General features: G+C 42.7%; 1 protein-coding gene across 1 annotated transcript; it reads left to right on the forward strand.

The window, feature by feature from the left end:
- The first annotated feature begins 272 nt into the window (after positions 1 to 272).
- Positions 273 to 11,159, forward strand: LRIT1 (leucine rich repeat, Ig-like and transmembrane domains 1). The gene is made up of 4 exons (XM_032191746.1): positions 273 to 394; positions 2,911 to 3,377; positions 7,339 to 7,644; positions 10,174 to 11,159. The coding sequence occupies exons 1-4, from the start codon at positions 273 to 275 to the stop codon at positions 11,157 to 11,159; spliced, it is 1,881 nt and encodes a 626-aa protein (XP_032047637.1).
- The last annotated feature ends 622 nt before the right edge of the window (positions 11,160 to 11,781 follow it).

The raw sequence follows: 11,781 nt of genomic DNA on the forward strand, positions 1-11,781 counted from the left end.
CTGAGGAGTGTGGTTTGATGGGGCTTCCTGAGGGAAGCAATGCTGTCAGTACAGTTCCAGGAAGCAATAAGCACCTTCATGAAAATAACTCAAGTCCCCATCCTTAATCCCTGCCTATCCTTTTTTATCTGATGGACTCAGCGAGGGCTGGAAGATCACAGTGCGGCTGAAAACGAAAGGGAGTTAACAAGATGTGAGCAGTCAATGGATACCATAGGCGAAACCCTGCATATTGCCTAGTGCCCAGGTGTCCTTCCCATGCACAGGTAGCCATGTGGATCGCGGTGAGTTTGCTCTGCTGCTTAATGCTCGGAGGGCTGCCGCGGGCGGGTGGCTCGTGCCCATCACAGTGCAGCTGCGCCTTCCACAGCCTCAGCGAGGGGACGAAAGCCAGGTATGCCAATATTCTCCCCAGGGGGTTGCCGCTGTCTTTGTGACTGTTGGGGGTTTTATTTCTTCTCTGCAAGGATGCTTAGAGAAGAAAATATTGCGTCCAGACTTTGTGTCCATTATTTTTCCAGTTGCTTTGCGCTCTAGCTTTATTTGCAGAGGATTAGCTTCTGAAAACGCAGTAAGCTGATTTCAGAGAAAGCGTTTGGGCATCTCCTCTGTGAGAACAGAAGCGACATAATTACTGCTCGTGCAACAGCAAAAAGAAATAAAATTTAAGCAACATTGTATTTTTTTTGCCCGTATGTTGAATATGCTGGGTAAGGCTTTATTCTGCTCTGCTGGTCTGTTTCTAAAGTATAACCAGATTTGGTTTATATTGGGTACCAACAACTGCAATCCCTTCCATTTACTTAAAAATCCTTTGGTTGAAGATTTTAGGCAAAGTGATCAAGTCTAGATGACAGTGAACACAAAAAGTAGATAATAGTTATAAAAATAAAATAAGACTGTTCTCAGATTGGAAACTTTCAGTTAAAAAGATAAGACCAGAAGGGCACCTGCTTGGAATGCAGCGCCATTATACAGAGATTTCACTGGAGGAGTGTAATTAAAAAATCTTTCTGAAGTGTAATCATGAAGCAATGATCTGACTTAATGAAACACAGGCTACATTTTTATAAGGTGTGGTTCACAGTAGAGAAGGTTTTGTGGCAGAGTATTTGATAACTCCTTTGGAAGAAATATTTTTTCTAGGCAAACGACAGTACAGGAATTAAAGGCTGTCCCCTTTATTTTGGATCCCTGTGAAATGGATGTGCTTTTTTTTATCTCTTTTATGGTGTTATAGATTCAATGCCAGAAACTTTCCCAGTAAGAAGCGTGGTAGAGACGCAAATAGTCTACGATTGTTAAAAGGGAGTATGATAGCAGGAGAGACTATTATTGCTCTGTAAATGTCACAGTTCCCCAGTTCCCTATGGAATTTTCTTTCAGTGACTGGAAAAACCTAAAGTGTGTTTTGGTAAGATACATAACAACACAAATGCTCATTAGTCCCTTAAGGAGCATAATGTCACTTTTTTTTTTTGTTTTGTTTTGTTAATTAAGATTCCTATTTCTCACTGATAAAAGGAGATTATCCTATAGATTAATTGTTTAGTGCTCACTGACATAGTTTGGGGACACTCAGAGCACACCGTTATACTGTGCTAGTGGCTCTGATATCAAATACTTTGTGTCATGCCTACACAATGTTTTACTGAAAGAAAATTTCTGGCTTTTTCTTATTGGATGTCTTTTTTTCTTTCTCAAAATCTCAGCTTTCAGCTGAGGCTGGGCAGGATTTAATGCCACAATAAAAGTGCTGGATGACAATGATATTTTGATTATAAATTAATAATTCTAACTGGTGGCTCAAATACCATTTAACTCTGGGATGTTATTTATTTTTGCTGATAGTAGAGGAATAATTACTTTCAGCCAAAACCAATCAGGTTTTGGCAGTTTTGTAAAATACTGTTTATCAGCCAAGCAGTGTGATAAGAAAATGGTACTTGACTGATCACATTACATTTCTTGAAGTATTTTGTTTAGCATGTGGAGTGAGACATGCCTGTCTAACCTATTACCTTTTGCGAGGTGGTTTTGTGTTTTGTTAAGAACTTGCCTTACTCTTTTTGCTGGTAGGCAAATTAAAGTGCAGGCTGAGACACCTATTTTGTCTCCTTTCATGTCTCATGGTTATTCACAATACCATATCTTAGCAAAGTCAAAGTCACAATTCTTTCTCTGAAGACTGCAAAATGGTAGCATGGGGTTTTCGGGGACATTCTAGAGATGTGAAATGGGAAGGAATGATTAAGACCCGTGAAGCTGTCTTGGTTTTAGTATAGTATTTTCCAAAGAGTTAATTTTCTGCGCTTTCACTCTCATAAATTGTACGTGCTTGCAGTGAAGTGACTCTTGCCATCCCTACAAATCTCCCAGTTTCACAGTAAAGCAGAACTTGCTGTAGTATATTACCAGTGAGTTGACTTTCTTATCCTCGCTTCATGAGCAGAGATCCTATGCTGTATTTAGACTATGTTACTTCCTTCCATCCCATACTTTATGCACCAGCGAAGGCTTCTTTTCATATGTCTTTTAATGTTCAATTTATGGATCCTTGTATTTTAAGATACATTAGCATCCTCTGTTGTGCATGACTGTTGACACTGCTGTCTATCATAAGGACCCTTGAAAAACGGAAAGAGAAAAAAGCAGGAACACTACATGGGCCAGAGTCAGATTCACAGCACTCCAGGAGAGTGCTGCAATCTCTGCAGTCAAAAGCTGTGTGTACATATGAATTACTGCAAGCTGATGTACTTATGGCGATGGCTTAGAGATCAGCAGCAAGTAAGAAATTACAAGAAAAAAGCTTGTGAAAAAAAGGCAGATAAAGTCTTGTTTTATAATAAACTTTCACAAATGTCTCAAAATACAAGAAAGTTGCATCTGTGTTTCTTTCCCCACCAGGACAGTGCTGTGTAATGACCCAGAGATGACTCTCACCCCCGTGAACATCCCTGTAGATACGTCCAAGCTTCGAATAGAAAAGACAGCCATCCGCAGGGTGCCGGGGGAGGCTTTCCATGGGCTCCACAACCTGGAGTACCTCTGGATGCCCTATAACTCCCTGGCCAGTCTCAGCAGGATCACCTTCAAGGGTCTCCGTCGCTTGCAGGAGCTGAGGCTAGATGGGAATAACTTAGTATCATTCCCCTGGGAAACCCTGGCTGACATGCCACAGCTAAGGCTTCTGGATTTACACAACAATGAACTTACCTCAATACCCCCGGATGCTGCTCGTTATGTGAAGAATGTTACATACCTGGACCTGTCTAGCAATAAACTGATGACTCTTCCTCAGGCTCTCATTTCTACCTGGGCCAACCTGCAGGCTGTTCCTTACTTCCCCAACGATAACTCCAAGATCATCTTAGGTAAGTGACTGATTTTGTAGGAAGCAAGATGATAAGAGCTCCACATCTTACCATAGCGTTTTTACCCGCTGTGGTTACTGCAGCATATACACTGCTAATTTAATGCTCTATATAAAGTGTGAAAATGCATTTACACATTAACAAAATCACTTCATTACACCCTAAACTTTATCACTGGCTTGAGTCTTTCTAACACAAAACCGCTGACCCTTTGTCAAGACTTTTTATTTATCAACACTGCCTTTTTTTGGCAGGCATACAAATGTGATTAGAGCTCCACATCATTCATGTGCTGTTTTCTAGTAACAGCTAGTATGGAGTTGATCAGTTTTATGCAGCATTAAATAAGAAGATGGATACTTATTAAGTCCAAATTAAAAAGGAATACTGCTGAGCATAAAATCTGGGTCAGGACTGCCAGTTTGCCCTAGCGTGTGCCTCCTTCCAGAGTCTCTTTTCTCTCTTCACACAGAATTAAACCCAAGTCTCCCCAAAGCCACAAATGTAGTGCTGCCTCCGAATACAGTTATAAAATCACAAGAAAACACTCTTTGGTGGCAATTCTGGGCTCCTCAGAAGTATGGCTCCAGGGCAATAGTGCATTTTTGTGTCAGAGGGTAATACAGGCGACTGTCTTGAATCCTCTGAGTTGCAGTATCCCCAGATGAGGTTTTTAGTACATTTACTAGTTCAGGGGATTACTGCTCAGCCTTTTAGCCATAGTATGCTATTTCAAATCCATGTCGGGTTGATGATGATGGTTCAGAGTCGTTGCCATCTGCTGTCTTCATTTGCCATGAGCTGACCCAGTTCCACTGACTGCATTTGATCCATGGGGTGTGTGCAGCTGCAGGAACTGCCTCTACAACTATGGATCTGAGTTCAGGCACTTGCTGATAAGCTTATCAGAAACGTTTTCTCTCATTCTAAAAGTACCCACTGATCATGTTCTCTGGATAGATTTCAGGGAGGTGCAGTTTTTAAAACTAGACTGCAGTGGAAAGAGATACAGGACTTAAAAAAAATAGTCTTTTAGTGTCCTGAACAGATGTTGTTTAAGATTTGACTAGTGTCAGGAAAGAAGCAGGTGTTTCCCCATTTTGTTTTGCCAGGTGTGGTATCAAGATCTTTAAGCCAAAGCTGGCTTTTTGAGATTGCCCATTTTCATCTGTGGCATGTCAAGACACCGCCTAGATTATAGTCTTTTCTTTGTTTATTTTTCAGAATCAAGTTACATGTAAAAGCATTATTCCTTTCAATATGGATGACAAAAGTATTTTGTTAGGAAGCACAGATCATGATTTGATGTTCATGGCCAACCTGAGTGTTTGCACAGCCAGCTGCATACAGGTTGTCTGTTCCAGAATCCTAAAAATTTCATGTGGGCAAATGAGTTTAATGCTAAGCTTTGTACGATAATGTATAGACATGGCACCTCCTAGATCCCATCCAGCTGACACCCACAGGGACCATATGAAACACATGTCCCTTGCAGGATTGGATTGGGAGGCCACAGCTGCCTGTTTCCACTTTGATCTGCTTATGACTGTTTCTCATGGAGGCATAAAAAAATCCATGAATAATAAAGAGTCAGCTTAGTCCCTTCCTTCATCTAAATTGCATCGTTGTGAATCCTCTTCAGGGACTGCTTGTAGACTGCTTCAAGAGAAAGCAGTTTCAGCAGTAGCTTGCTGGCTGATAGTCTGTGCCAAGACTGCAAGGTTTTGTGTGTGAGAATTGCCTGTGTGAGCCGCCTATGAAAGAGGAAAAGTAGATCTCAGAGTTAATAATGTAAAGTGTTGTGATGGATGGCTCTCCTGATTATTTAATCCATGATGAGTTCTGCACAGTAACTAAAGTGGCAGCAAAGAAAGTTAAAACAATTATTTCACCAGAATATCTGGAGTAAATTGTTATCTAGTGCACGAAGTCAGAAGTAAACAGCTAGCAAAAATGCCATAAAATAACAAAGCCAAACTCTTAATTTTAATTCTTTTTTTTTTTTTTTTTTTAATTCCCTTAATATGTAAATATATTCATTTATAAGTAGTATGCTCCTGCTAAGGCCCACCACTTTCAGACTGCCTTCTAAGCCAGGGGAGGATGGTGTGCAATGGCCTCAGCAAGAGATTTTTGTCAGCAGAATCTTTAAAACTATTTGAGGCATCAGGGGTTTTTATCTACCCTGTGTTTCTGTTGACTAGCAAAATTCAAGCAGACTCTCAGTGCTCTTGGAGCCTTGTGCTGCACCCACTGTGCTTTTGTCAAAACTTGTGTCTTTCTGAAAAGCTAGAGCTTGTGTGGCTACTGCTGCTGTGCTCCAGGGGCCAGCAGAAGTGGGCACTGTAGTGTGGGCAGATGTTTCTGCTTGCTGGGAATCGAGGGGATACATAGATAGCAGTGCTCCTCACTTGCAGGCAGTTGCCAGCCCTGTCCTTGGGCTGCCTGCAGAAAAGAGGGCGTGAAGCCCCCTTGGAGGGAGGCCTGGACGCTGTGCTCCTGTCTTAGGCTTCAAGCACATACCTGGCGTCAGGCAGTCTAAAATCCCTAGTGCCAGTGCTGCTAGCTGAAGTCATTAGAGGCCAGAAACTGCACGAGACTGGCAAATGCAAATATTTGTAAGTAGGTTGATGTACAGATTTAATCAGAATGCAGCAGCTTCTCTTGGTGGATATGCATTGCTCCAAGCTCCAATCTCGCTTTTCCAGTACCATTCTTCACAGATTTATTTTTATTTTAGAATTTGAGTTCAATAGAATCATAGAATCATAGAATATCCTGAGTTGGAAGGGACCCTTAAGGATCATCAAGTCCAACTCTTGACACCGCACAGGTCTACCCAAAAGTTCAGACCATGTGCCTAAGTTCACAGTCCAATCTCTTCTTAAATTCAGACAGGCTCGGTGCAGTGACCACTTCCCTGGGGAGCCTGTTCCAGTGTGCAACCACCCTCTCTGTGAAGAACCCCCTCCTGACGTCCAGCCTAAATTTCCCCTGCCTCAGCTTAACCCCATTCCCGCGGGTCCTGTCACTAGTGTTGATGGAGAAAAGGTCTCCTGCCTCTCGACACCCCCTTACGAGGCAGTTGTAGACTGTGATGAGGTCTCCCCTCAGCCTCCTCTTCTCCAGGCTGAACAGGCCCAGTGACCTCAGCCGTTCCTCGTACGTCTTCCCCTCAAGGCCTTTCACCATCTTCGTAGCCCTCCTCTGGACACTTTCCAACAGTTTCATGTCCTTTTTATACTGTAGTGCCCAGAACTGCACACAGTACTCGAGGTGAGGCCGCACCAGCGCAGAGTAGAGCGGGACAATCACCTCCCTTGACCTACTAGTGATGCCGTGCTTGATGCACCCCAGGACACGATTGGCCCTCCTGGCTGCCAGGGCACACTGCTGGCTCATATTCAACTTGCTGTCTACCACGACCCCCAGATCCCTCTCTTCTAGGCTTCTTTCACACACTGAAAGAGCACAAAAAAGAGAAGCATTGTGAGACTCTGAAACAAGAGTATGTTCTTTAATACACCCACCCCTTCCTATGTGTATATTCTTAATATAGGTATTGTCTAATAAGTGTCTATACACCTATTGTAGGCCTGACATTTGGCCTGGCTATATTTGGCTAATATTTTAAAAATACCTGGTGAGAGGGATTTTCTAAACTGTGTAAGGAAGAGATTGTGTAGTATCTTCCTGGGAAACCAAACCAAACGAACCCATCCCCATGACTCCAGATTTTGAGATGCCTTGACAAGCCATATTTTCTACCCTGTACTGACCAGCTACGGGGGTGCATCAACCTTGGCCAACAGCAACGGGGTGCTATCGTACGACCCTCCCTGCATTCCCACAAGCAGTCTGTGCAAGGGGCACACCAGGAGCCTATCGCAGTTTGTCCTGCTGAAAAACAGAAACAAAAAGTGCTGTTGGATTGACTTATTGCTCTGGTTTCTTTTGACAGGTTTGCAAGACAATCCTTGGGTGTGTGACTGCAGTCTGTATGAAATGGTCCATTTCCTAAATTTCCAGTCTCCTAACATAGCATTCATCGAGCCCAGGCTGAAATGCTTCACCCCCCGCAGCCTTGCAGGAATCTTCTTCAGCCAAGTCGAGCTAAGGAAGTGTCAAAGCCCTGTTGTACACACATCTGTAGCCAAAGTAAAGACCATCCTGGGCAGCACCGTGCTGCTGCGATGTGGGACAACAGGAGTGCCCATTCCTGAGCTCAGCTGGAGGCGGGCTGATGGGGCACAACTAAATGGCACAGGTATGTTTGGCTTAAGCTTTTCTCCCACGTGGATTGAGTGACATAGACCTGCACCTTTCTTATCTACAGGCTGCACAGCAAATGGAAGCTTCTGTGACAGCAGCTCCTTCCTGCTGATAAAAGACCTGAAAAATAAATTAGTTCAGCATTAAGATTCACTATAGTAACGTGTGTAATTCACTATAGCATTGTGATTTTCTATAGACTATAACATTTTCCGTGTTGATGTAAATCTTATCAGATAAATATATGCTATTGCATTAGATGTCAGTTTTTGTTGTTGTTTTTTGTTTTTCTTCACAATTGTGGTGGTGGTGAGATAACTCAAAGGCTTTTCTGCAAATCTGTCAGACCTGAAGAAATGAAATATGTCCAGCTGTAATAAGAAGTTGTCCTAAGTTAATTAGTTATTCAGTCACTGAGAAGAATTCTCACTGACTTCTTTCATCGGTCTTTGAGAGTAATGATGAGCTACTATTAATCAGTTGGCAAACATCTCTGGAGGAGGGATATATGACATGAATTCAGCAGGGATTCAAATCTTCTGTGGCAAAGAAAGAAGGTAGCAAACAAGCAACATTAAGGCATAGATATATTAAAAACAAAAACACCACTGAACTGCTGAAGGACACAGCACCAGTAAAAATGTCATGCTTCTAAGAAGTGATTAATTTCTGATGGATTGACAAGGTCTCTTGGGAAGATGTTCTGTAAGAGAAATACTGACCAGCTTCCTCTTCTGTGCCTACCCTGCTTGTGGGGGGAGTCTTTGGATAACTGCTGCCTTTGTGAGCCACATTTTCATTTTTTCATTTTGGGGGTTGGACCCAATGATCTCTTGAAGGACGCAATGATCTCTTGAGGTCCCTTCCCACCCCTGCAATTCTGTGATTCTGTCATTTTCATTCACAAGAATGGTTAGACCCAAAATTGCAAAGTGAGTTGATATGTTAGAGTGTGGGGAATTCAGGGAAGAAATTTTTGCTACATTCAAGGCAGTTGTCCTTAGCTTTTTGAGGTTTTAGCTCAGGTCCTGAACCCTTATTCTTCTAATCCCCCCCAAATGCTACTGTCAACCTGGGCCTGACTGGGAACTGTGGGGTTTCAATGCCAAAAGGTTACTGGACTCCTTGTTGCAGCAGAAACAGGGAAGAGAGCATTTTTCTTTCACAGCAGTGGAACCACCTGTAATAAATACTCTTTTTGGGGGGAATCTTCACAAGTCATTGCTCTTTTGCATGATGTGCAGGATGTATCAGAGCCTCTCCTCATAATGACAACGTCTACCCATCATGCTGCAAACATCCTTCCTACACTTGAAAGACAGCCGCAACAAAAAGCAAAACAGAGAATGCTTTTCTGAAAGCATATGTTGAGTTTACTTTGAGGTACAGCTGAGAATGATGTATTTTGTGCCCCATTAAGCCACTGTAGCACCTTTCGGTAAAAAGCTGGCTGAAAATATGCATTATTTCTCGGCAATGGCAGCTTCTGTGCCAGTGTTAGAGTATCACTGAAATGGTGGTGGTCTGAATAGAGGGGAGTGAGACACAGCCCACAGCCTACATATGTGAGGAAGTGCCATAGGAAGACCAGTAGCTTTATGGTTTTTAGTATTCCCAAACACTGAATAATTAAATGGAAAAGGTAACTTTTTGCTGTTATTGTATTACATTGCCATTGAAACGTGCCCCGGTTGCCAGACTGGGCCCTGACCCACACGGGCTTGGGAGAGGTTTTTGTCCTGTCTTACCTGTCCCTTTCAGACGTCTCCCTTGTTTACCTTTCAGTGGGTAGTACATGCTCATCCTAAGGAGGCTGGTTAAATGATGGAGAATGTGCTTTACCCTTCTGCATGATCCTAGCTCTTTTTTTTTCTGCATAAATAGAAAAAAGCAAAAAAATGCTTAGTTTTAGCCTTCTGGTAAACCAGATGAGAAAATCAACACTCATCTGTGTACATATTGCTCACTGGAGCTGTCTACTTTGGTGATGAGACTTCCCTGTGTTTGCCTTGATATAAAAACCTGTCCTAATTTTACTGTAAAAGGGATATTATTTTTCAGCTACTTTGCTTCATATATTCTAGGCTAGTCCATATATGATCATAGAAGAAAATCTAGACTGCTTTTACTTTCTGTGACTCAGAGGAGTGCATTTAGGTCATGTTACAGCCCACTCCCTTCGCTCTTTTAAATATTGTACATGCATAAGAGCTTTTAAACACTTTTTAATATAAGAAACTTCACAGTTTAGTTTTCAAGTTACACATCAGTTGGAAGGAAATAGAATGAAATGCTTCATATCCATTTGCTCTGAAGCAGTGTAAATCCTGACATAAACTAATTTTAGCGTTAATGTTATTTTCTTGGAATTACTTGATTTTGTAATGTACTTGGTGGCCAAAATAAATGATGATTCTACTGGATCAAGCAGACATTCAGCTAATTGGATCTTAATATTTCACAAAACATGTTGGTAGTTCTATTAAAGATCATCTATTTATTTTACATTTTTCCTTCCTTGCAGTGCACCAAGAGATCTCTAGCGATGGGATGAGCTGGTCTATCCTGGGCCTACCTGTAGTCTCTTACCTTGACTCTGGAGAGTACATCTGTAAAGCAAAGAACTTCCTGGGGGCAACAGAGGCGTTCATATCCCTCATCATCACAGACTCAGAAAGCACGGACGACCCCAACTCTGGTGCCAAAGGTGCATGGAGTGGGAAGGTGAGCGGGATGGAGGCAGCTGCCTACAACGACAAGCTTGTAGCAAGGTATGTTATCACCACCTCCACCATGCCTACTCTGGGAGATGGAGCAGGCACTGGAGAGGGCCTCCTCATCCCAGATGGGGCACAAGATAGCAACCCCCAAAACCTGCTGGTGAGCCCACCTACTGGTCAGCAGGAGCCGGAGCTAATTGTAAGGTCCGTCAGAGTGATAGGAGACACCGACCAGAGTGTCACCCTGGTGTGGAAAGCACCTCTGGCAAGGAACACAACAGTGTTCAGTGTCCTCTATGCAGTCTTTGGAGAGAGAGACATGCGGCGGATCAATGTGGAACCAGGGAAGACCAAGGTCACCATTTATGGGCTGCTGCCAAAGACCAAATACATTGTGTGTGTCTGCGTGAAAGGGCTGATCCCCAGGAAGGAGCAATGCATCATATTTTCCACAGAGGAAGTTGCTAGTGCAGGAGGGACCCAGAAGCTCATCAATGTGGTCGTCATCAGTGTGGCCTGCGTCATTGCTGTTCCCCTGACACTAGTGGTCTGCTGTGGAGCACTGAAAAGACGCTGCAAAAAATGCCTTGTGAGGAAACCCAAGGAAATTCAAGAGTCCTACGTCACCTTTGAAAGTCTTTCTCCTGGGGCCAAGGCAAAAGGAGTGGAAGGAGAATACTTGACTAGACATACCCCTGATGAATCTAATAGGCTGCTGTCTGCCCGATCCAGTGTGGATTCTGAAGCAATATCAAAGATAGAGGGGCAACCTAATGAATACTTTTGTTGACAGTAACTAGGCTGGTCATTGTCTCAATAGATGGAAAGTATGTGGCTCTATATATGACTCTGCCCCAACACTGCAAGCTGTTGTGTCAGTGTGTGTGTCTCTGACATGCTCCGGAGGAGGATGCGGGAACATAGATGGTGCCCAAGCTTTACAGGAATGTGTTGTTTGCCCCACTTGGGGTTTGCTGTTTTGTACTCAATCAAAAGCTTCTACACTAATGGACTCATTCTCCTGAACCACTCTTATTTTCATAAAATGACACATGCACACTGAGTGTGAGGACTTTAAGCAACAATGCTGAGCGCACTCTGCTCGGTTTTGTATAGTACCTGCTCTGCAATTTGTTAAGTGTTTTAATCTCATCTCTTTTGAGGTTCTTTTGGTTTACAAACAGGAGAGCATTCGATAATTTTAATATAAATATCTAGGAATGTTAAGACTGAGAGTCTTACCTTTTGCAATCTGATGCTTATTAGTTAAATGTGGGTGTATAGCAACCGTTTATAGTATGTCCATAACAACAGCTTTATGCTCTCAGTTCAGAGACATGTGCAAAGAGATATGACTCAAGAAACAAAAAGCAATTCACTTAAGAACACATAATAGAATAAGTTTGGGGATG

The sequence above is a fragment of the Aythya fuligula genome, chromosome 7 (assembly GCF_009819795.1).
Source record: "Aythya fuligula isolate bAytFul2 chromosome 7, bAytFul2.pri, whole genome shotgun sequence".
In the NCBI taxonomy this organism is placed as follows: Eukaryota; Metazoa; Chordata; class Aves; order Anseriformes; family Anatidae; genus Aythya; species Aythya fuligula.

What these genes read in the sequence shown, in the direction of transcription:
- LRIT1 (XM_032191746.1), top strand. Translation starts at nt 273, where the DNA reads ATGTGGATCGCGGTGAGTTTGCTCTGCTGCTTAATGCTCGGAGGGCTG. An exon ending in AGCGAGGGGACGAAAGCCAG is followed by an intron (nt 395 to 2,910) that starts GTATGCCAATAT and finishes TTTCCCCACCAG; the next exon opens with GACAGTGCTGTGTAATGACC. An exon ending in TAACTCCAAGATCATCTTAG is followed by an intron (nt 3,378 to 7,338) that starts GTAAGTGACTGA and finishes TTCTTTTGACAG; the next exon opens with GTTTGCAAGACAATCCTTGG.